General features: G+C 36.3%; 1 protein-coding gene across 1 annotated transcript in view; it reads right to left on the reverse strand.

Annotated features, from left to right (window-relative positions):
- LOC139153515 (serum albumin-like) overlaps window positions 1-24222 on the reverse strand; it is a 32740-nt gene that overhangs the window by 2747 nt on the left and 5771 nt on the right. The window contains exons 5-11 of the mRNA XM_070727538.1: window positions 22938-23070; window positions 19844-19941; window positions 17632-17761; window positions 14430-14644; window positions 3772-3904; window positions 1479-1576; window positions 819-957 (exon numbers count right to left, since the gene is read on the reverse strand). Of these exons, the coding sequence (XP_070583639.1) occupies window positions 819-957; window positions 1479-1576; window positions 3772-3904; window positions 14430-14644; window positions 17632-17761; window positions 19844-19941; window positions 22938-23070 (946 nt within the window). The remainder of the gene's footprint in view (window positions 1-818; window positions 958-1478; window positions 1577-3771; window positions 3905-14429; window positions 14645-17631; window positions 17762-19843; window positions 19942-22937; window positions 23071-24222) is intronic.

Raw genomic sequence — 24222 nt, forward strand, 5'->3', positions numbered from 1 at the left:
ATAACTATTATAAAATGTATGCTAGCCACATAACATTTCAAACATAAGCCTTTATTTTATGCTAAAAGAGTTTAACACATTAACAGAGTTGGAAGGGACCTTGTAGGTCATCTAGTCAAACCCCCCACTCAAGCAGGAGACCCTACACCATGGTGGCATAGTTTTTAATAGAAATTTATTGCTTGTTAAAATGTTTGTGGAAGACTCTGTTCATGAGTTCAGTTGAAGATAGAGTGTGGAAGATATTGACCCAGGGAAAACACTTACGGTAGCTTTGGAAGCCCATATAGCCCTTCTTTCCACTGAGACCATCTACAAACATTTTTAGCAATAGCAATAGCACTTAGACTTATATACAGTGACGGGCTACCAAACTTTTTACGACCACACTGTGGGTGTGGCTTATGCAGAACGCCCTGCATTTTTTCCCAACATCTTTCAGTGCAAATTGGGTGCTCTGGGGTGGGGCTCCATTTTCACTACCCCACTGCATTCCCCTCTGTCCGGGTAGTAGCCCACCCGGGCTTATATACCACTCCAAAGTTCTTTACAACCCCCTCTAAGTGGTTGACAGAGTCAACCTATTGCCCCCAACAATCTGGGTCCTCATTTTACCCACCTCGGAAGGATGTAAGGCCGAATCAACCTTGAGCTTGGTGATTTGAAATGATGAGCTACAACCAACACTCAGCAGAAGCAGCTTGCAGTACTGCACTCTAACCACTGTGCCATCAAGGCACTTTTATAATGATGTGTTGTTTACAGAGGAAACAGAATAGATGCAAAGGAGCAGAATATATGGAAGAAACAGTACTCACATGTTCTAAAGCACACGAGACTTGGTGATCACCATCTAAACCACAGCATTTCTCAGCAATCTTTGCCACTTCTTCAGTTAACTCAATCAGATCTGAATTTTGACCCTGTGGTATAATTTTGCTATACTTGATCAAATATCTGCAAGAAAATGGCAATTATAAAAGTAGTATGCTGTTGAATAAGGCAAGTGTGTAAATGCACTAAAGGGTGCTGGGGGGGGAAATAATTGCTGGGGGTTGATTTACAGGGTTTTAATAAAATCCATATAATTTCCCCCTTTCTACAAAATCTAAATATCCTGACTATGCAAACACAACTCAGCCATTGCCTTCTCTTTGGAACACCAGAGAAGTTCCTGAGTAAATATCAACTTTTATGTTGATTTAAATGGCTTACACATATGGCGACAATTGATGAAATTTTATTACACACATTTGGTGCATTTTAAAATGTCTTTATGCCCAGAAATTAGAAAACATTATTATTTTATCTGAAAAAAAGACTGAAAATCAGTATAGGTGCAGCAGAGTCTCAAGGCATTTTAAACATTTGGTGAAATCTTATTTTCTTTCACCCCTCTGAATATAGATAATTTTGCATCCACAAATGGTTCTGCTTATCAAAAATTTACAAATTTATCATTTAAAAAAAAAACTTACTCATTTTGGAAGAAGTATGATCCTAATTCTTTATAATTATTACAATTCTTCTTCACAACTTCAGTGATTTTAGTAATATATGATTTAAGTTGCTCTTCCTGAAAAAGAACACACATTTTTTTTAAAAAAGTCTGCAATAACAAGCAGACCTAGGAAGAATCAATATAAATAATGCTGAGATTAAGTTAGATAAATATATAAATAATTCTTACTCTGGAGGAGACAAGGAATATTCATGGCAATTGAAAAAGGTATTAGCATTTTTGGGGTTTCCCCATGTAAGAGGCAAATGTGAATGGCAAAGATCATGATTTGTTAAAAATAATTTTGCTGTAATCATTAAATATGCAAATGTAACTATTAAGGAAGGGGCAAACAAGCAGTATCTTCTAATCTGGCTAATACCATATATTCCTCTTATATCTAGAATTTTTCTTTGTTTTGTTTGTTTTCCTGCCACCTCTATTCAAAATTCAGAAATCTTTAGAAACCTTCATTGGCAATTATAATTTTAAAATAAATCTGTATTCAATGATTTGCTTTAAAAAAAATATCATACAGATGTACTTTTGCTTTATTCCATTATGAAGAAGGATCCCAAAGTTATTCATAGTAAATACAGTGGTACCTCATGATATGAACCCCTAGTCATACAAACTTTTTGAGATACGAACCCAGGGTTCGGAATTTTTTTTGCCTCTTCTTACGAACTTTTTTCACCTTACGAACCTGCCGCTGCCACTGGGATGCCCTGCCTCCAGACTTTCCTTGCAAGCCAAGCACCAGTTTTTGCGATCCTGGGATCCCCTGAGGCTCCCCTCTGTGGGAAACCCCACCTACTGACTTTGCAAAAATGGGCAGAGTAGGGGGGGGACAAAAACAGGAAGAAAAGACTCATGGAGCTCAAGGAAGGAGAAAGGTGTGGAGGAGATGAACAGAGTGGGGTGGGAAAAAACGGGAAGAAAAGACTCATGGAGCTCAAGGAAGGAGAAAGGTGTGGAGGAGATGAACAGAGTGGGGTGGAAAAAAATGAGAAGAAAAGACTCATGGAGCTCAAGAGAGGAGAAAGGTGTGGGGGAGGTGAGCAGAGTGGGTGGGAAAAAACAGGAAGAAAAGACTCATGGAGCTCAAGGGAGGAGAAAGGTGTGGGGGAGATGAGGAGAGTGGGGTGGGAAAAAACAGGAAGAAAAGACTCATGGAGCTCAAGAGAGGAGAAAGGTGTGGGGGAGATGAGCAGAGCAGGGTGGGAAAAAATGGGAAGAAAAGAGTCATGGAGCTCAAGGGAGGAGAAAGGTGTGGGGGAGATGAGCAGAGTGGGGTGGGAAAAAACAGGAAGAAAAGACTCATGGAGCTCAAGAGAAGAGAAAGGTGTGGGGGAGATGAGCAAAGTGGGGTGGGAAAAAACGGGAGGCAGGGACTCATGGAGCTCAAGAGAGGCTCTTTTCACCTTGCTTCGTTGGGACTCCCTTCCCCCACTCCGTTCCCCTCAGCTTTGCCTGGCCACCGCTTTTTTTTAAAAAAGCCTTAATATTTTGGATTTTCCTAATGGGCTTGCACACATTATTGGCTTTTCCATTGATTCCTATGGGAAACATTGTTTCATCTTATGAACTTTTCACCTTACGAACCTTGTTCTGGAAACAATTAAGTTCGTAAGACGAGGTATTACTGTAAATAGTATTTTAAAAATATTCCCTTTATATAGAGTGCAGCTATAGAAAATGTCATGTTACATTTTTCTATCATCTGAATTTATTTTGTAGATTAGACACTCAGTTATCATCTGAATTTATTTTGCAGATTAGACAAACTGACACGGAAATTTAACCAGATCATTTTAAATAGCCCTTCAATTTGGCCTTCAAATAAAGCTAGTGCAGGATTATACATATCTGTGTAATATAGCAAGAAAAGCAAATACTAGAAAACTATTTGCCTATTATACGTTAAAACAGTTATGATTTCCAAATATTTTTCAAGAGCTGCTCCACTCAGTATACATTGTAATGAATTCTGGTGTAATAAGTATTCCATCTTTCCAAGCAAAATCAACTTAGCAAAACAAAAGAAGCAAGCAAATAAGTAAATAATTTAAAAAACAGCCATACTCATTGCTGAGGTTGAAACTTTCTATTCTAGACATGATATTTAATAAAGATCACATCTCAACTCATAATTTCTGTTTCCTTTTCTGAATAATTATTAATAGTGTCACAATAGGGCTAGGTTGGGATGGGCGGAGGTGGGCAAGGAATCAACAGGAAGTGCCCTTGACAGAGACAAAGGAACTCACCCCTGAATGCAAACACTGTACACTCTCTTCCAGTTTGCAGCATTTTTCCAGCAATATTTCATATTTTTCCAAAAGTTCCAGATCAATCAGTTTAGAATATCCAGGGTGATTTATTCCTAATGTAAAGAGGAAGCTAAAATAGATTTTAAAAAATGGGATCAGAAAACATTGCTACCCAGAGAAAGGAGAATTTGTTTCTTCTGGTATCAGGCGGAATTACCAAAACATGTATCTTTTTCAATATTAGAATCCATGCTTCTTCCTTTCAGATTTAGTTTGTTACATCATTTTGGTATTTAATTACTAATTTGGCTACATTTCTTTTTGTATCTTATTTCTGTCTAACATTAGAGAGATTCATTATTTTTTAATTTCAATGTGTTATGTGTAGACATCCTACTTTTGTGCCTTAACATTTTACTACTTGAAACAAACAATAATGAAATTTTCTCAATTCAATGTAAAAAACCCCAACTGGACTGGCAACTGAATATTGTTTCATTGCAGTGAATGCAATTAAATCCTTACAGACAAGGTCTTATGAGTGCCCCTTGTCCACTTCAAGTCATGTCAGATTCTGAAGAGGATAAGCCAGGTCCCTCTGGATACCCTGGGCCAGAAGGGTTGCCAGCTGAAGCAAAGAGCGAGAGTGAGGGAGAAAGTGACCTGAGTGAGCCTGAGGAACCACTAGAGGGGCTGATATGACAATGCAGGAGTGGTCCCAGTTAGAGAATGAGGAAGACATTAGAGTAGAAACACAGTGGATGGACCCTCGCTATAGAAAATTGCTCAGAAGGTGAGAGGAATTGCATAGTAAAGGGTATTAGTGTATTGGCTTAGCCTCTTTGTGGTGTGATGTCTCTTCCAGGAGTACAGAGGCAAAAGATCTTGGGAAATTGTGTGAGGGGATTCAACGCCATTCAATGGAAGAGATGTTAAACTGGTGGTGTGCTTCAACAAGGCTTTAAAACCATGATTTCTTTAAAACTCATTTTTCTGCTGGATGCTTGTTGCCAGGACTGCAGTGAAAAAAATTCATATGCTTAAATGAAAAATGGATGATGATATCTAAGGAATGCTGACTAGGCCGAGTTTGGCACCTTTCCCAGACATATTGGACATTTAGCTCCCAAGAGAAAATACTCCCTTCTTCCTGGACATTTAATTTTTGTTGTGTATGCTTATATCAATAAAGAGTTTGATTTATTTGTAAAATAGAGGATTTTTGAGTCAGGTGTTTCGATCCTAGGGCCATGCACAGAACACAAGAGCTGAGATAAAGTTATGAGTTAATAATAATTTTATCTTTTTTGAGAAGAAACTCTTCAGTCCCCTGGACCCTTACCCAATACTGGGCCATGGCCTGTTTGGAACCGGGCCCCAAAAGTAGCAACAAATGTGGGCATAGCCCCACTGGTATGAATAGTATGTGCTTACATAAAGATCCAATTGTGTGAATTTATTCATTCATTCATTCATTCATTCATTCATTGGATTTGTATGCCGCCCCTCTCCGAATACTCGGGGCGGCTAACAGCAATAACAAGACAGCATACAATAATAATCCAATACTAAAAACAATTAAAAACCCATTATAATAAAAACCAAACATACATACAGACATACAATGCATAAAATTGTAAGGGCCTAGGGGGAAAGAGTATCTCAATTCCCCCATGCCTGGCAGCAGAGGTGGGTTTTAAGTAGCTTAAGAAAGGCAAGGAGGGGTGACTTCCGGGGGCGGGTCTACGGTGAGCAGGCGTGCGAGAGCAGAGCTCCGCTCTCCCAAGCCTGATTTTGCAGTTCGGGGGGTTGAAATTTGGCAGAATTTCGACGCAACCACATTGGAGAGGTGGCTGAAGTAGCGAGGGTTCCTCCTAGCACGGAGGTGTGAAGCAAGCACCCCGTGTGCAGGAGTGAGAACCTCGCAAACCTCGAAGCAAGAGAGTCACCAAACAACATGGTGACGTTAGTGCTGTGACAGCCCAGCGTAACAGAGGAAGCAAGAGAGTGTAACTACAATCCTATTTACGAAGAAGAAGAACCCAAGTATGATAACAAAAATATATATAGTCAAATTAATGGAAGATTAAGTTAAGAGAGAGCAGCAGCGTGGGACCCACCAAAGTTGGTTAGCGGCTACTCAGCGGTGGGGGAGAAAAGACTAAAAAAAAAAATTTCTACTGAGAAACCTGGAAGACCCGGAAGACGTTTGGAGTTAAAACCTAAAACAATAGGAGTGGACTAACAAGCACCCCGTGGAGGGAGAAACCTGAAAAACAACTTAAATAACTTAACAACTTAACAACTGTTTGTGAGTTTTGTGACTAAAAGAAACGGTGGAGAATACTAACTTTTGAAAAAAAAGAGCCAAACGACGGAGACTGCAGGAACTACAGAATTACAGTGGTAGTGACGAGACACGGAGATACGGAGGTTGCTGAGAGATCGGAAAAGGGAGGAAGTGCTCCAGAGTTTAAAGAAGCTTAAAGAACAAATGGTAAAGAGCTGAGGTCCACGACCAGAGGAATAAATAAACAGCAGCGGTGGAGTGTGCTTGGAAGTGAAGAAGGAGCCTGCAGAAGCTGACAAGATAAGCGGAAAGAGCCAAAAGAAGGTGCAGAGAAGAGGAACATTGGGGGAGGAGGAAGTTAGCTTAACTAAGCACTTACTTATATCTCTTTTCTCTCTTCTTTACCTTCCCTAAATCGAAAAAACTGACTAACTGATTTACTAATTAACTTTCTCCCTGATTAACGGATTAACTGATGACTTGCTATTTATAGCGGAAGAAAAAGAAATTTGACCGAACTTTGATTGAACTCTGATTGAACCTTGATTGAACCCTGATTGAACTCTGATATACTGAACCTGAATGTGAACTTAAAAATCTAAGGACGAAGAATTAGGTAAAACCCCACAACAAATAGAAAGGTTGATTATTATTATTTTCTGGATGAATTGAATCCCTATGAAGTGAATGGTATTAACGATACAACGAAATAAGTAATTAATCTGTATTCCTATTTCTATCTCAGCTATAACATATCTACAATATCTATACTTAGAATATATATATTAGCTTAATAATATTAATATTACTATTGAATATATTGAATTACATTGTATGAATTATACTGATCTATTGGAGTAAAGGAAGAGGGGGGAAAAAGGGGGGGAATATAAGAAAAGAACAATAACAATAACAGCTCATCAACAAGTAGCTCAATATTAAAAGTCTAACTGCGCATTATATACCTTAAGTCTAACTATATATTAGACTCATCTGATTCCAAGAAAATATTAGACATTCAAGTTAATAATCAATTAAAAAGATTAAAATGGCAACTTTCCAGAAATATACAAAAAAACCATCTGGCTCCCCCTCAACCCAAAAATCAATAGTTAGCATGTTAGCAACAGAAAAGGCCAGCAGTACTGGTAATATTAGCAACACCCCACAAACAACGCAGGAGGCATTAATGGCAATTCAAGAAACAATGCTCAAACTGGAGGGAAAATTAGATAGGAACCATGAGGCAATGAGGGAAGATATGCAAAAAATGGACAATAAAATTGAAATAATCCATCAAATTTTGGAAAAAAATGAAAGGAGAATAGAACAAATTGAAAAGAAAGTAGAACAAAATGACAAAAAAGTAGTAACAATGGATGATAAATTGATGCAATTAAATAGAGAGTTAGAAGAATCAATAATTAATTTTGAGGTCGATAGAGCAGAATTTTACGTCAGATTCCAAAATGTAGAAGAAGAGAAAGATGAGAATTTAGTAGAGACAATGACAGAAATGATAGCTAATATATTACAAAAAGATAAACAAGAAACAGCTAATGGAATAGATGAGATTTACAGGGTGAACACTAACTACGCCCGAAAACATAAGCTTCCTAGGGAAGTACACGTGAGATGTGTAAAAAAGGAGATTAGAAATGAAATATTGAAAATTACAAAAGACGAAGCAATAATTCATAATGGGAAGGAAATCAGAGTTCTTAAGCAAATCCCAAAAAAATTAAGGGACAATCGAAGGGGATACCGACCATTGGCAGATTTGTTAAATCAAAGTAAAATTACCTTCAGATGGTTAATTCCGGAGGGGATGCTTATCACATGGAAGAGGAAAAAAATAAAAGTAAATAACGAACTAATGGCACAAGAATTTTATGATGAATTAATAGCGGAAGAGAGGGTGGAAACAGGAAGTCAAAAAGAGATAGAAGAACCCCAGGTAGAATCAGATAGCGGGAAAGAAGGAACTTCTAAAGATATAGTACAGGAGGAAGAAAGAATATTGACAAGAGCACAGAAAGAAAACAGGACAAACAGAAGACAAATAAGGAATTAAAGGGGGATGGGAACAGAAATTAAATTAATCTCAATTAATGTAAATGGCTTAAACTCATTTATGAAAAGAAATAGTATATTCAATAAATTACAAAAACAAAATTTAGACATTGTTTGTCTACAGGAAGTACACATTCCACAAAAAAATGAAAAGCAATTAGAAAATGAGAAAATTGGGAAAGTATTTACGTCCTTATCACATAACAAAAAAAGAGGGATTGCAGTTTATGTTAAAAAAGAATTAGATCCAAGGAAAATATATGCAGATAAAAAGGGAAGAACTTTAATCATGACAGTTAAAATTGTTAATGTATTTGTATCATTAGTAGTAATTTATGCACCAAATAAAAATTTAAAAAAATTCTTCTATAACTTGCACCAGAAACTGATTGAATTAGAAGTAGAAGACATCTGCATGATAGGTGACTTTAACGGTATTATCGATCCCATTAAGGATTATAAAAGTGCTAATAAAAATCGATATAAAAAAAGAAAAGTACTGCCAAAAACGTTTGATCAGATGTGTGAAGAATTAAACCTGAGGGATTGTTGGAGAACAAGGAACCAAAATAAAAAAGAATATACATTCTACTCCAATGCGCACCAAAGTTGGTCTAGGATTGATATGGCGTGGGTTAACAATAAGATAGGAAACTTAATAAAACGAATTCAAATTGATAAAAACGATTGGGCTGATCATAACCCAATAAAAATTATATGGAATGAGGAGGAGAAAAAAAATAGGAGTTGGAGATTAGATCTACAATTATTAAAAGAACAAGAATATATAGATTGGATTGAAAGAGAAATGAAATTATTTTTAAAAGAAAATAACAATCCAGATACCTCCCTCCAGAATTTATGGGATACAGCAAAAGCCTATCAAAGAGGCTTAACAATAGCCTATAAATCAAGAAAAAACAAGGAAAAAAGACAAAATCAAAAAGAGTGGATATTTAAATTAGGAAAATTAGAAAAAGAATCCCAAAAAGACCCAGGAAACCCAAATATAAGGCAACAAATTATGCTGATAAAACACAAACTAGAATTAATAGAGATAGAAGAAGTAACTAAGAAACTAAGAGAAGTAAAACAAAATCAATTTGAGCACGCAAATAAACCTGGCAGATGGCTATCGTATAAATTGAGGAAAGAAAGAGAGAAGAAATTAATCCAACAATTAACAGATAAAAAAGAAATAACACATTACCAGTTAAAAAAAAAGAAAGAAATTGCATTAGAATACTATAAAGAATTGTATAGTGAAGAAAATATTAAGGAAGAAGATATATTAAAATATTTAGAGACATGTAAAATCAATTTAATAAGTAAAGAAGATAAAGAAATATTAAACAAAGAAATAACAAAAGAAGAATTGGAAAGAACAATTATGAAACAGAATAATAATAAAACACCAGGCCCAGATGGCTTCCCAATTGAATTCTATAAAGCAACATTCCATGTAACGGGAGAATTATTATTAGAAATTTATAATAAAATGTTAACGAACGGAGAATGCCCGGTATCATGGCAAGAAGCTAACATAACGCTGATACATAAAGAAGACACAGATCCAAAGTATATTAAGAATTATAGACCAATATCTCTGTTAAACGTAGACTACAAAATTTATATGGCAATAATAGCAGACAGATTTAAAAAAATATTAAACAAAATAATACACTCTGATCAGAATGGCTTCTTACCTAACAGACAAATTAGAAATAATATAAGAATTACATTAAATATGCTAGAATATTATGAAAGCCATAATGATAAGGAGTTTGCAATGCTATTTCTAGATGCTGAGAAAGCCTTCGATAACCTCAATTGGAACTTTTTCAAAAAATTAATAAATACTATGGACTTTGGAGAGAACTTTGAAAATACAATAAATAAAATATACTCCAAACAAAAGGCAAGGATAATTATAAATGGAGATTTAACCAATACATTCGATATTAAAAAAGGAGTGAGACAAGGCTGTCCACTATCTCCCTTAATATATATAATGTCTATAGAAATACTATTAAACCGAATTAGAGGGGAATCATCAATACAGGGCACCCAAATTAAACAACAAATTTATAAAACACAGGCCTTCGCTGATGATCTGGTCTTCTTCTTAGAGAATCCAGTTAGCTCAATGATATATTTAGTAAAAGAATTAGAGAACTATGGGAAAGTGGCCGGCTTAAAAATAAATAGGAACAAAACTAAAATACTAACCAAGAATTGTAATCAAGATTTAAACAAATTATTAATAAAAGAAACAGGTTTTCAAATAGAAAAGAAAATTAAATATCTAGGGATTTGGTTTACGACAAGGTATTCTTCACTGAAAGAACTAAATTATACAAAATTATTAACAAAAACAAAAGAAGATTTAGAAAAATGGTCAAAGTTAAATCTATCCTTAATGGGAAGGATCAATACAATAAAGTCTAATATACTTCCAAGGTGGCTCTATCTCTTCCAAACAGCACCAATACAACTAAACAAATCGTTCTTTGCTAAAATAAATAAAATAATTTCTAAATTTATCTGGTGCAATAAAAAACCTAGAATAAACATGAAAGCCCTACAAGATTTAAGAACAAGAGGAGGATTCGGTTTACCCAACTTAGAAATATACTACCAAGCCACTAAATTACTGTGGATTAAAGAATGGGTCAACCTTGAAAATCCTAGAATTCTAACAATAGAAGGCCACGATATAAATGAAGGATGGCACGCACATTTGTGGGAAAAAGAACACTCAAAACATTCTCACTTTAAACAACACCAAATTCGGAATACACTATTGACATACTGGCGGAAAGTCAGGAAAAAATACTATAATGAAATTCCCAGATGGCTATCCACTCTAGAAGCTCAAATTCATCCAAACATAATAAGCCAAGAACAAAAAATAACCTACGAAGCCCTATTAAACACTAAAGGAAGTCTTAAAACTAGAGAAAGACTTAAAGAGGAAGGTATAGTAATAGATTGGCTTCCATATTATCAAATTCAAAGCAGATATAAAAGGGACTTGGTACAATTTGGAATATGTAATAAACAAAATGAAATAGACAAAATATTGACAGGATCTGACAAAAAATTTATAACTAAAATGTATATTTATCTATTAAACTATGAAAACATTGAAGAAATTGTTAAACCTAACATGATATCTTGGATGACCAACTTTGGATATGCAATTCAGCTAGAAGACTGGGAAAAACTATGGTCAGTTAATTATAAGATGACTTTGTCAACACCATATAAAGAAAATCTTTATAAAATGTTCTTCCGATGGCATTATGCGCCAGCACGCCTAGCCAAAATGAATGTAAACATTAGTAACAAATGTTGGAAGTGTAAAAAAGAAGTGGGAACATACTACCACATATGGTGGCAATGTAACGAAGCAAAAAAATTTTGGACTCAAATTAGGGCATGGATGGAAGAAATATTAGGCTATAAAATTGAAATAAAACCGGAAATGTATTTATTGGGCATAATTAGAGGCAAACATAGCAAAGAAAATTACTACTTAATAAATCACTTACTTACTGCTGCAAGATTAGCATATGCACAAGTCTGGAAACAGGATAAGATTCCAAACAAAGAAACGGTAATTAAAAAAATATTAGACTGCGCCAAATTTAGCAAATTAACATACGAAATTCAAAACCAACAAAATAAGGACTATTACAAAGTGTGGGAAAAAATTTACAACTGGGTGGAAATCAAGAAAAAGGTATAGTAAATAGAATTGTTAAAAAATAAATCTTGTAAATATATTAAGTGTAAATGTTTAATGTTGTATTGTTTGATGTCTAAATGTTTGTAAGTCATATAAAATAAAATAAAAATATTAAAAAAAAAAAAAAAAAGAAAGGCAAGGAGGGTGGGGGCAATTCTAATCTCTGGGGGGAGTTGATTCCAGAGGGCCGGGGCCGCCACAGAGAAGGCTTTTCCCCTGGGTCCCGCCAAGCGGCATTGTTTAGCTGACGGGACCTGGAGAAGACCCACTCTGTGGGACCTAACTGGTTGCTGGGATTCATGCAGCAGAAGGCGGTCCCTGAGATAATCTGGTCCGGTGCCATGAAGGGCTTTATAGGTCATAACCAACACTTTTAATTGTGATCGGAAACTGATCGGCAACCAATGCAGACTGTGGAGTGTTGGTGTAACATGGGCATATTTGGGAAAGCCCATGATTGCTCTCGCAGCTGCATTCTGCATGATCTGAAGTTTCCGAGCACTTTTCAAAGGTAGCCCCATGTAGATAGCGTTACAGTAGTCGAGCCTCGAGGTGATGAGGGCATTAGTGACTATGAGCAGTGACTACCGGCCCAAATAGGGTCGCAACTGGTGCACCAGGCGAACCTGGCCGAACGCCCCCCTCGCCACAGCTGAAAGATGTTTCCCTAATGTGAGCTGTGGATTGAGGAGGACGCCCAAGTTGTGAACCCTCTCTGAGGGGGTCAATAATTTTCCCCCCAGGGTAATAGACGGACAGATGGAATTGTCCTTGGGAGGCAAGACCCACAACCACTCCCTCTTGTCTGGGTTGAGTTTGAGTTTGTTGACACCCATCCAGGCCCCAACAGCCTCCAGGCACCGGCACATCACTTCCACTGCTTCGTTGACTGGACATGGGGTGGAGATATATAACTGGGTATCATCGGCATATTGATGATACCTCACCTCATGCCCTTGGATGATCTCACCCAGGGGTTTCATGTAGATATTAAATAGCAGGGGGGAGAGGACTGACCCCTGAGGCACCCCACAAGGGAGACACCTAGAGGTCGACCTCTGAGCCCCCACTAACACCGACTGCGACCGACCGGAGAGGTAGGAAGAGAACCACTGAAGAACAGTGCCTCCCACTCCCAACCCTTCCAGCCGGCGCAGAAGGATATAATGGTCAATGGTATCGAAAGCCGCTGAGAGGTCAAGAAGCACCAGGACAGAGGACAAGCCCCTGTCCCGGGCCCGCCAGAGATCATCCATCAGCGCGACCAAAGCAATTTCTGTGCTGTAGCCGGGCCTGAATCCAGACTGCTGAGGACCTAGATAATCGGCTTCTTCCAAGGACCACTGGAGTTGAAGCGCAACCACCTTCTCAACAACCTTCCCCATAAAGGTAAGAATGGAGACTGGACAGTAGTTATTGAGCATGGCTGGGTCCAGGGAAGGCTTCTTGAGGAGGGGGCACACAAGTGCCTCCTTATAAGGAGCCAGAAAGGACCTCCTCCCCAAGGAGGTGTTGACAATCTCCTGGACTCAGCTCAGTGTCACCTCTCGACTGGCCGAAACCAACCAAGAGGGACACGGATCCAGTAGACAGGTGGCGGAACTCACAGCTCCAATGGCCTTGTCCACTTCATCAGGTGTCACCAAGTCAAACTCCCCCCAGACAGATGGACAAAGATGTTTAGCCCCAGTCACCTCGGCTGACTCGTTGTCAGTCGACTCTGTTTTACAATTGGAGTCAAGGTCCGCTTGGATCCGAGCTATTTTATCAGCGAAAAACGTGTTAAAATCCTCGGCACTACTCTGTAAGGGCTCCCCAACTCCCCCCTGGTTAAGACGGGTTACCCTAAACAGAGTGGCCGGGCGAGATTCTGCTGATGCAATCAAGGTGGCATGATACGCACATCTTGCTGCCTTGAGCGCCACTTTCGGAAGTCTTAATATGAGCTCTTACACGTGTTCGATCGGATTTAGACTTACTCTTCCTCCATCACTTCTCTAGACGTCTCTTCTGGCATTTCAACTCCCGGAGATCCTTGTTGAACTATGGAGCTCTACGGGGTTTAGTGCCGCGGAGAGGTTGCAGCGGCGCAATTCGGTCAAGGGCCTCCACTGCAGCCTTGTTCCAGGCCTCAGCCAGAGACTCTGCCGAACTGTGGACGAGTGTATCTGGAAGAACCCTAAGTGCCTTCTGAAAGCCTTCTGGGTCCATCAGGTGCCTGGGGCGGAACAACTTAATTGGTTCCGCCTCCCTGCGGGGGAGGATTGGAGCCAGGATGTCAAGCCGCAGTAGAAAATGGTGGAATCATCCCTTCTTCTCCTTATCACACAGGTCCTCAAAGCTAGAATGGTTGAGGACCTGTTTTAAGGTTTTGAAGTAGTACTTAGAAACTGCCAATGATTTCCAATACCCATTGTGCATCTCAACTTGAGAGGGTCTGTTGCATACATTCGGAGCAGAAAACTGTATGTTCTTACATTATTTTTACAATCTAACCCCACCCATTTAGTGTGAAATAGTATGAAAATATCCAAGCCATACCTATCCTTGTAGTCATCTCTGTGTTCAGCATAAGATTTACATGCTTCTGTCTCCTTTAAGATTTCTCCAGATGGTGGGGGCAGATCTGGAGATCTTGCATCATTTTCCAATGTAGCAATGCAGATAGGCCTTTCCACCAGAGGCCTTTCACAGCAAGGACCAACGTTAGAAGATATAGCATCTTTGTGGTCACAGACATATTTTGACAGGGCTGCCTATAAGAGGAGAGATAAATTGGTCCTTTGAAAAAAAAGTGCCAGTTATAGTTGGAAGCTCTATGGACTATCAACAAAACTCTTTCAAGGCTTCTTTCCAAATAAAATTAATAATGGTAAACAAATAAATTTTCTATAGATTTTGCTAAAAGTCACTGAATCTGTGGAACTATACAATAGATTAGATATAATCTATTTCAAATATTTAGAGAATATGACATAATTCTTAAAACAACCTTTTTCTATACAATGTGCATTGTTTCTTTTTAATTTGCAAGTGTTTAATCATACTGAGAATAGCTAGCCTTTCTCTTCTTCCATTCTATCAAACTAAAGAAGAAAGAGAGGTAGTGCTAGTGTTACTAGAAAACATGACTAGGTAAAAACATTCAGAAAAATACAAAAAGGTAGGATTTGAGTTCATTCCTGAAACTGCTACATATGTCATTTACATACAAAGAGTCATCTATTTACAGATCTTTTCTATGTTTTGAAGAAGGCAGTGTTGATATGGTTGGTAATTACATCTATCTGTGATTGGTGGTTAAAGCAAATAGAGCCACACAAGTCTAAATAAATTCGGCTCATTTTATGTCATCACCAGCCCTCTGCAGTTTTATAAAATGGTACCACAACTATCTCCCACTTCCCTTACTGTTCTTCCATTTTTTTTTCTTGCTTGGTTATAGACTTTATAATGGGCTGGTCTACTTCACGCAACAAAACAAAAGGTGACTGATAAAGAGTTATATTGTAATGGTTTGGGATTGAGAACTTGCCCAAGATCAGCTAACCAACTTCAGAGCCTAAACGACCAGAACCTGGGTCTGCATGTTATATATTATCTATTTACATTATCAATCTTCAGCTGTGAAAATAAAATAATAAAATGTATCTTGTATATGTATGTGTTGAACTTCATTTTCCTGATTTTAGGAAATTTAATTTGAAAAATCACTAGAGAAATTTGAAAATGTCAAAAGATAGTACTAGAAAAAAGACCATTAAAAAAAAAATCCATGGGGTTGAGACAGATCATTTAGCCCTGGTGCGCTGTTCGATAACACTATACACTTGTACTGTTCCTGGGTCTATTTGACCCGGACTGAAAATTGTTCATTTTAGGTACTTGTATTGGTCTTTTTGAAAACGTTTTTCACTTGGAAACTAGTTTGAACATTCCTGCACACAATGAAATGAAAATTGAAATGAAAGAATTAATGCTTATATTTTCATTTTGCTCATAAAAGCCCCCCCATTTTTGTGAATTTTTTTTCAATTTATAGATAGTTTTGCCTGTAAACAATGTACAATTTTACTAAATTTGGTGTGGAATTACTAGTTTGAACATTTCTGAACATAATGATATGAAAATTGAACTGACAAATATGATGCTTATTTGTTTATTTTGCTCATAAAAGGGCCGCCCCACCGTTTTTTCAAGCATGTCACTTTATAAATTTTCCTAGGCCCCTAATTCCAAATATTTTCAATAACTTTGGCATTGAACTACCAGTTTGAACATTTCTGAACATAATGAAATGAAAATTGAACGGAAAACATTGATGCTTATTTGTTTATTTTGCACATAAAAGTCCCCCTCGCTGTGTTCAATTATTTCAATTTATATACAAATTATGCTGTTAATTTCAAAATTACATACTTGTTTTTAGTAAAATAGATTCCTTTCATAAAATTAGTTGTCTGGCTATCATGTGCTTGCTTTTCAAAAGGATATTCCCAATATTTCTAGCCAAATCTATATAAAAAGTGAAAATAATGGCACACAGCAAGGCCAAGGGGGGTGGTCCTTTTGTCAGCAAAATAAACAAATAAGCATCATTTTTTTTCAGTTTATTTCTATTTTTTGTATGATCAGGAATGTTTAATTTAGTATATCAAAAGTTTTGGGGGAAAAGTCCTTAGAGATTTGTAGCCTAAAAAAATATAAACTGACACAAAATGCTCCAAAAATGGGGGGGGGGGGGCTTTTTGATAAAAATAAAAATATAAGCTTCATTTTTTTCAGTTCAGTTTTCATATCATTATATTCAGAAATGTTCAAACTAGTTTCCCAGTGAAAACAGTTTTCAAAAAGACCAAACTTAAGTACCTAAAAAAATCATTTTGGTCTGGGCCGTATACGACCCGAAACAGACTCAACATGAGGTTTTTTGCCCAGAAAAAAGTTAGCCCCCACCCCAAAAAATATTTTTATGATGATTAGCAATGTTAAATTTAGTAAATCAATGCCTAAGATATTAAACATTTTTCAGATTTGGAGCCTAAAAAATATTTAAAGTGAAAATGGTTGCAAGCAGCTGGGGGGTGGGGAGGCCTTATTTCTGATTTAAAAAACCAATAAGCATCATTTTTTTTCAGTTCATTTATATTTTTCTTATGATCAGGAATATTCAAACTAGTAATCCCAACACCAAATTTAGTAAAATTGTATGCATTTTGCAGACTAAACTATCTATAAAATGAAAAGAAAATCACAAAAAAGGAGGGGCAGGCTTTTATGAGCAAAATAAACCACTAAACATTGTTTTTTTATTTCAATTTTCTTTTCATTGTGTGCAGAAATGTTCAACCTAGTTTCCAAGGGAAAGAAGTTTTCAAATTGACCAAATATAAGCACTTAAAATAAAGAATTTTCAGTTCCAGTCACACAGACTCGAAAACAGTACAAGTGTGACATTTTTTGCCCAGCAAAAACTAAGACCCCCACCCCAAAAATAAATTCACATAGAGAGAATTCCTGAAATGATGAAAAGTCATGAAATTTCAAGTTTCAGAAATGCAGGGAAAACTTTTTACAGTGTCTCAAACTTCGATTTCGACTCTCACGGACTCAAAACATGACAGCAGGGTTAAGAACCTACTTCTTGACTTTCTATTCTACATTGAAGAAATGTTCATTGAGCAAATGTGTTATCCACTCATAGGATTTTACATAACTAGTAGCAAACATGATTATATCTTACTCTGTCAAGTAAAGCCTCCAGGGAATCCCCCTTACAGATTTCTTCATAGATGTGCACAACTTTTTTAGCAATATGGGATATGGTTTCCTGGTTAGCATTTATGAACTTCTCGTGTGTCTCAATAAATTTCCTAGAAAGAAAAGCAAAGAAAAGCATTATGATTATTTCAAAGCAGTTTCTAAATAATTTCTACCCTGTATTTCCACAAGCTATTGCAATATCATATAATCATGTAATCTTCCATTTTAAAATCTGATCACCCCAGTAATTGCACAAGGTGCTAAATTTAATTTATTTTGCAATCATATTTGGGGCTTTCAGTTTCTTTCTTGCGCAATCATACTGATATAGATAAAACTATTTTTCTTTCAATGAAAAATAATTGTTTCAGAAGTAGTTCTCTATGTATCAGGGAAATTAGTTACCAGAGAAGGGTTTTTGTTGGAAGTCTTCCTATGGCAACTTTTCCATAGTAAAAAAAGAAATAACCAATGTTGTCTTAAAGGATGTATATGAACAGTGAGCAGAATTTGTAAGTATAAATAAGTAGAACCTTCCCCTCTGTCAATAGAAAAGTAAGCTAAAAAGAGCTCTGAAATAAATTCTCAAGGATCATGGACATATTTTTTGAAACGAAAACAAAAATTTAAGGATCATATTTTGACATAGCATCAGTTTTTAACAGCAATAGAAATCTTTCTCGAAATTTAAAAGAATATTTCACAGATTCCCAAATCAGTCACTTTCAAGATGACTAATCTTCTTCATAGAATAATTTAGAAAACATAAGAGATAGGAGTTGCCAATAGTGTATCATACCATTTGTCCTTTGCTGATGTCAAAATACTATATAGAGTTCAAACTGTTTAGTATTTGTTTGAGAGATGACCATGAGGTACAAAGCAGTACTTTTCACCTAGTCCAGTTGGCTATTGAAAAATACTGGAAAACTGAAGAATATCCATCTTTAGATTAGATGTATTTAAAATGCATTGATTCAAAAATTAACAGAATAATAATTAAATCATTTAAAGCTCTAAAATTAAGCTGCATCCAGATTTAGTATCCCCTATAAACTAGTTTAACAAGCTTTTCCCTAAATGATTATCTCCATCAATATCCTTCCACAGTAGAAAATTATGTATGGATTCATGTGCATGCCTATGTGTGTGTACAGTATGTATGTGTGCATGTGTGTGTAAATTTTACTAAAGATGTCTGTCCTTCCACCCTCCCTTCCTCCCTAATTGTTAATTTAGGTTCATTATTTGGGATTTTTTGTTTATTTCAATAAGTAAAGAAAAATAATGTGAACATGATTTTGGGAGATAGCAGCCCAGACAACCTTCTCACCTCACAGAAAAAAAAGGAGTGTGTTAAGCATCTCAGAAGGAGTTATCTGCAAAAATTTCCTTGGAAGTAAAAATAAAGGAGTGGTGCAGTCCTGTGAGACTTATAAGATTCTATTATTCAAAAATAGAATTTGTAAATTGCAAGTTTGTGCTTCATATCTGCAAAAAGGGCTGATTAAAGCAAAGTAATAATCTATTAAACGTATGTAACTCTTTCTTAAATGGTCAAAACCCCAAATTGTTGCCCCCAGAACCATGTTATTCATACTATTTTGACATGCCTTGAGTCTCTGGGTAAATAAAACTTGAGGAATTATGAAAAGCTGAATATGATCACTGAAACTTTCTCTTATCAATTAAATGGTTTTATTCTGCCTATCCTATTTTTTCCTTTTAAGATAAATAGAGGCTAAATTGATTTCACTATTATTTCAGTACCAGTCTCTTTTGAAAATCCAGGTTACCAGCTCTTCCAGGTTAACCAGACTGGAAACATGACTAGATAAGCTAATTATCCTTTATTATAAGGCTACATATAGAGTTTTACAAGTCTGAAGGAACAAACTTTCTGTCATAGCTTTTAACCATCTGACCAATTAGGGTAAGTCATTCCTAAGATTCTTCCTCTGACTATTAAGCTCATCTCACCTGATTATTTTCCAGGCAGCAATTCTTTCCCTTGTACCACAAGATCACCCACAAATTCTATTATATCTGTTACATATAGAGATCACATATTGCTTCATGAAACCTATTGACATATACTCAAGATGGTCCGAAAAGTATAAGTATCTAATTTAGTCATATTTGATGTACATTCCTAAGAGTTTCCTATAACATCCCAAATAAAGCAGACTTACAATGCATGTAACTTATCTTTTCCATAATGCTTCAGATTAAAACAAGTATATTCCTGTTCTTCAATTATTTCCCTGAACTTCTTTTTGGCTTCTGTTGCCTGTTACAAATCAAAAAAGAAAATAACAGAATAGAATTCTTTATTGGCTATGTGTGATTAGACACACAAGGAATTTGTCTTTGGTGCATTTTAAAACATTTTTACTCAGTCTGAGAAGAGAGAGATAAGAAAAGGGTGATTACAAATAGAAATAGAATGATTATGGCAAAATAAAATAATAACTAGAACAGTGATGGCAAACCTTTTTTCCCTCTGGTGCCGAAAGAGTGTGCACGTGTGTTATCGCACATGTGCGAGTGCCCATACTCATAATTCAATGCCTAGGGAGGACGAAAACAGCTTCCTCTGCCCACGGGAGGCCCTCTTCGAGGCTGGAAATGGCCTGTTACCCAACTTCTGGTAGGCCAAGTAGGCTCACGTTTTGCCCTCCTCAGGCTCCAAAGGCTTCCCTGGAGCCAGGAGAAGGTAAAAATGTCCACTCCCATCCCCCGGAGGCTCTCTGGAAGCCAAAATTGCCCTCCCAGAGCCACTGTGTGAGCCAAAAGCCGGCTGGCCGGCACACACATGCATGTTGGAGCTGAGCTAGGGCAATGGCTTGCATGCCAACAGATATGGCTCAGTGTGCCACTGTGGCACCAGTGCCATAGGTTCACCATCAGTGAAGTAGAGCAACATTTGAACACCATTGACTTTAACAAAATAACTCCCAGCAAATTACAAAAGGCAGACTTATTCAGAGCAGATAACATCTTGCAAGGATACCTCTAACACTACAAAACTTCCACATCTGTGTACTCCAGCTGCTTGGGAAAAATCTCAATAGGTGGTTTAAAATGCCAAATCCAATCTGAACCTCTAGCTGACTGCAACAAATCAAAATTTCAAATTACTAATTGGTATAACAGCTGTTTCAATCCAACAGCATATAGTAAAAAAAAAAGCTCTTGGCCAATAAATAAGAATATTTGTAGCTCAACATTGAAATGTGGTGTCATTGGAGCTCTGAGCTTGATTGTTTCCTTGTAGACATTTCATTACTGAAACATTACTGGCACTGATTGTATTACTTTGTTTGGGAAACAACAACTGCAAGAAAACAGCCAAGCTTAGAGAGCACCAATGATTCAAGGTGGTTTTTTTGCATCTGAGCAGAAAGGAAACTGCATAGCACAATGGAAGATAAAGATTGTAGGTCAATGGGGATACATTGAGATAAGTTAATATCAAGAGAAGAATCTCACTTTAACTATCATTGTTTGTTATTGCACTGATTTCTCTGTCGACAATGCTGAATAGCTCAGGTGATGTCCAAACATCCAAAACATCTGCCAGGCTATCCTACCTCCTTTTCATGGATGATTTGTTGCTGTATGGAAAAACATTATCTGAAATAGAATTGCTCCTCAACACTGTACGTTTATACTGCCAAGATATTTGCAATGTAGTTTGGACTGTACCAAACTGTCACCATCAAATGTGGAAAAATAATGAAAACTAAAATCAAGATCCTTCACAAGTAACATCAAGAGTTCCTGATCAAATGAATGAATGAAGATAATCATTACAAACACCTGGCATTCTTCAAGCTGAAAACATCGAGTACATTGGACTCAAGAAAAAGGTTAGAAATGGATACCTCAAGAGAGTAAAGAGGTTCTTAAAGGACAAATTCAGTGTACTTTCCACATATACTTTAATAAGAAATAAAAGTAGTCCTTGACTTACAACTGCTCATAAAAGATATGTTGTTGAAGTTATAAAAGCACAGAAAAATGTGACATATGACTGTTTGTCATACTTATGGTCATTGCAGCATATGATCAAAATTCAGCTGCTTGGCAACTGACTCAGAGTTATAATGGCTGTTGTGTCCTGGGATCATGTGATCACAGTTCACAACCTTCTGACAAGCAAAATCAATGGAAACTCCAAATTCACTTCATAGCAATATTACTAACCTAATAACTGCAGTGATTCACTTAACAACTACCATATGTCAAGAAAGTTCATAAAATGGGAGAAAGCTTACTTAACTGTTTCAGTTAGTAACATAAATTTTGGGTTTAGTTGTGATCATAAGTTAAAGATTATGTCTATATAGATGGAATAGTAGTGTGGACTCAAGCAGGACAAGAAGCCCTGGATAGAAAGACCAGAAAAATAATGATTGTGACTCATGCTTTTCATGCTTGCAAAGAATGTAGGTTAGGGTCGAATGTTCTAAGTACATCAGATGGTTGAACAATAAAATAGAGAATTAGAAGAATATCTGAAGGCAATGAATGAGAAGCACATAAGTTACTAGACCAGAAAGAGTTATTGAGTGAAAGACTGAACTGGCTTACAAACAAAAACAAAAACCCACCACCACCAAATGAAAAATAGAAATGAGACACAGCAAAGCAAAATATTACATGTCCAGTACATTACAAGAATAGTAGACAAAGAATATATGCTTTATGGCTAGGTGCAGAAAAAATTGAAGAGATAGAGGGATTAATTGTGGCTTTACAAAATCAAGCCTTTAGGACAAACATATAGAGTTGTACACAAGTCCGAATTGAAAAGACAACAGCAGATAACAAATGCCATATCCATAAGGAAGCTGAAGAAACAGTGGATCACCTAATTAGCTGCTGCAATAAGATTGCACATACTGATTACAATCAATGATATGACAAAGTAGAACAATGGTGCATTGGAAGATCTGCAAGAAATATCATTTGCCTCAAGCAAGAACTGGCAGGGCTATAAAATAAATGAAGTAACGGAGAAACTAAATTGCTCTGGGAATTTAAAATTAGGCATCTGTTTTAACAACCAGAGCAGTTTTAACAATCATTGATAAAAAGACAAATATGTCACAATAGTGCAAGTGGTAGTACCTGGAGGCAACACGATACAAAAGAAAGAACTGGAGAAAATCATGAAAAAAGATCTGCAAATAAAAGTGGAATGACTGTGGGATATAGTGTCAATATTAATAAATGCTACAATTTATTTCTTCAAAATTTCAAGATAAAAAAATGAAATACCCTTTCAAGGAAACAGGCATCTTTGTCAGCTTCTGCACAGCAAGTTTCCAGGACTTGCTTATAGATTTTAGCTGCCCCAATGATTACAACAACTATTGCTTTAGGATATCTTCTGGAGACTTCACGTAGATATCTATGAAAAACAAAACATGTATGTGTGTGTATTTGAGATAGAAGGGGAGGGGAAGGGGAAGGGAAAAGAGGATGGGGAGAGAGAGAGGGGGGAGAGAAAGAGAGAGAGAGAGAGAGATTTCATTGCCAAAGAACTCTTTTCATTTCTTATTTTGAAATTATTTTCAATGGAAAAAGAAGGGAGAATAAGAAATTAGAGAGAATAAGAAAAGGACAAAAAAATTAAACCTCACATGGGAATCCAAATATTTACACAGCTTACTTAAAATCCATTGCTTTTAATACAACACAAATAATTTTAATAAAATAGAACTAACCCATCATTTTGTCTCGTAATAAATTTGAGTGTAGGAATACTGTATGTAGATCAAGGATTTAAAAGAAAATTCTCAAAATTTTCTCTTTTTAAATTTATTATTTAATTTTCACCAGCATGTATTGTAGATGCATTTCTCATTAGATTTTGATCAGAGAAAACTAATCAATCACTACCATACTTTTATACAAAGTCTGTATCAGTGGCCTTTTAGAATCTTATAAATTTTATTTTAAAAGCATTTATGTTACATAAAAAATAAGGCAGATGAGATTTTTTTAAAAAGTTAGCCAAAACCACTGTTCTCTAATAGCCTAATCAGGATGAATTTCAGAGTTGATATCCAATAGAATAATGGTCTTATGCAACAACAAGATCTGAAATAATAAGGTTGTCAGGGTTGGGCAATGTGATTAAGGTTATGTATAAGATCACTGAGGGATTATGTTTGCATTGCAGCAAAATAAAAAAAATTAAATGCTGTTATTATTGAGAAGATGCATGGTTGAAGGTCCTCATTTTTGCTTATATGCATGTCTGTCCATATGTTCTTGTTTTTATTTTAATGTTGTGTTTCACACCTGAAACACAACATTAAAATGAATCATTAGCATGATTTACATTTCCAAACTCTAACTGCATTCCACTGCATCAACAGTTGTGTGCTGTTGGAATGTTCTAGAATGACTCTACTTAAAGAAGCGAATGTTAGTTGAATGAAATCATAAGTAGGTATCCCTGTTAGAAACAGTTAATAAAGTTCACATATTATTTGAATTTGATGAATGAAATTAAGAAAAAAATTACATCAATGTCATTCACTTAGAAAAAGATCTA

Source organism: Erythrolamprus reginae, chromosome Z (assembly GCF_031021105.1).
Source record: "Erythrolamprus reginae isolate rEryReg1 chromosome Z, rEryReg1.hap1, whole genome shotgun sequence".
In the NCBI taxonomy this organism is placed as follows: Eukaryota; Metazoa; Chordata; class Lepidosauria; order Squamata; family Dipsadidae; genus Erythrolamprus; species Erythrolamprus reginae.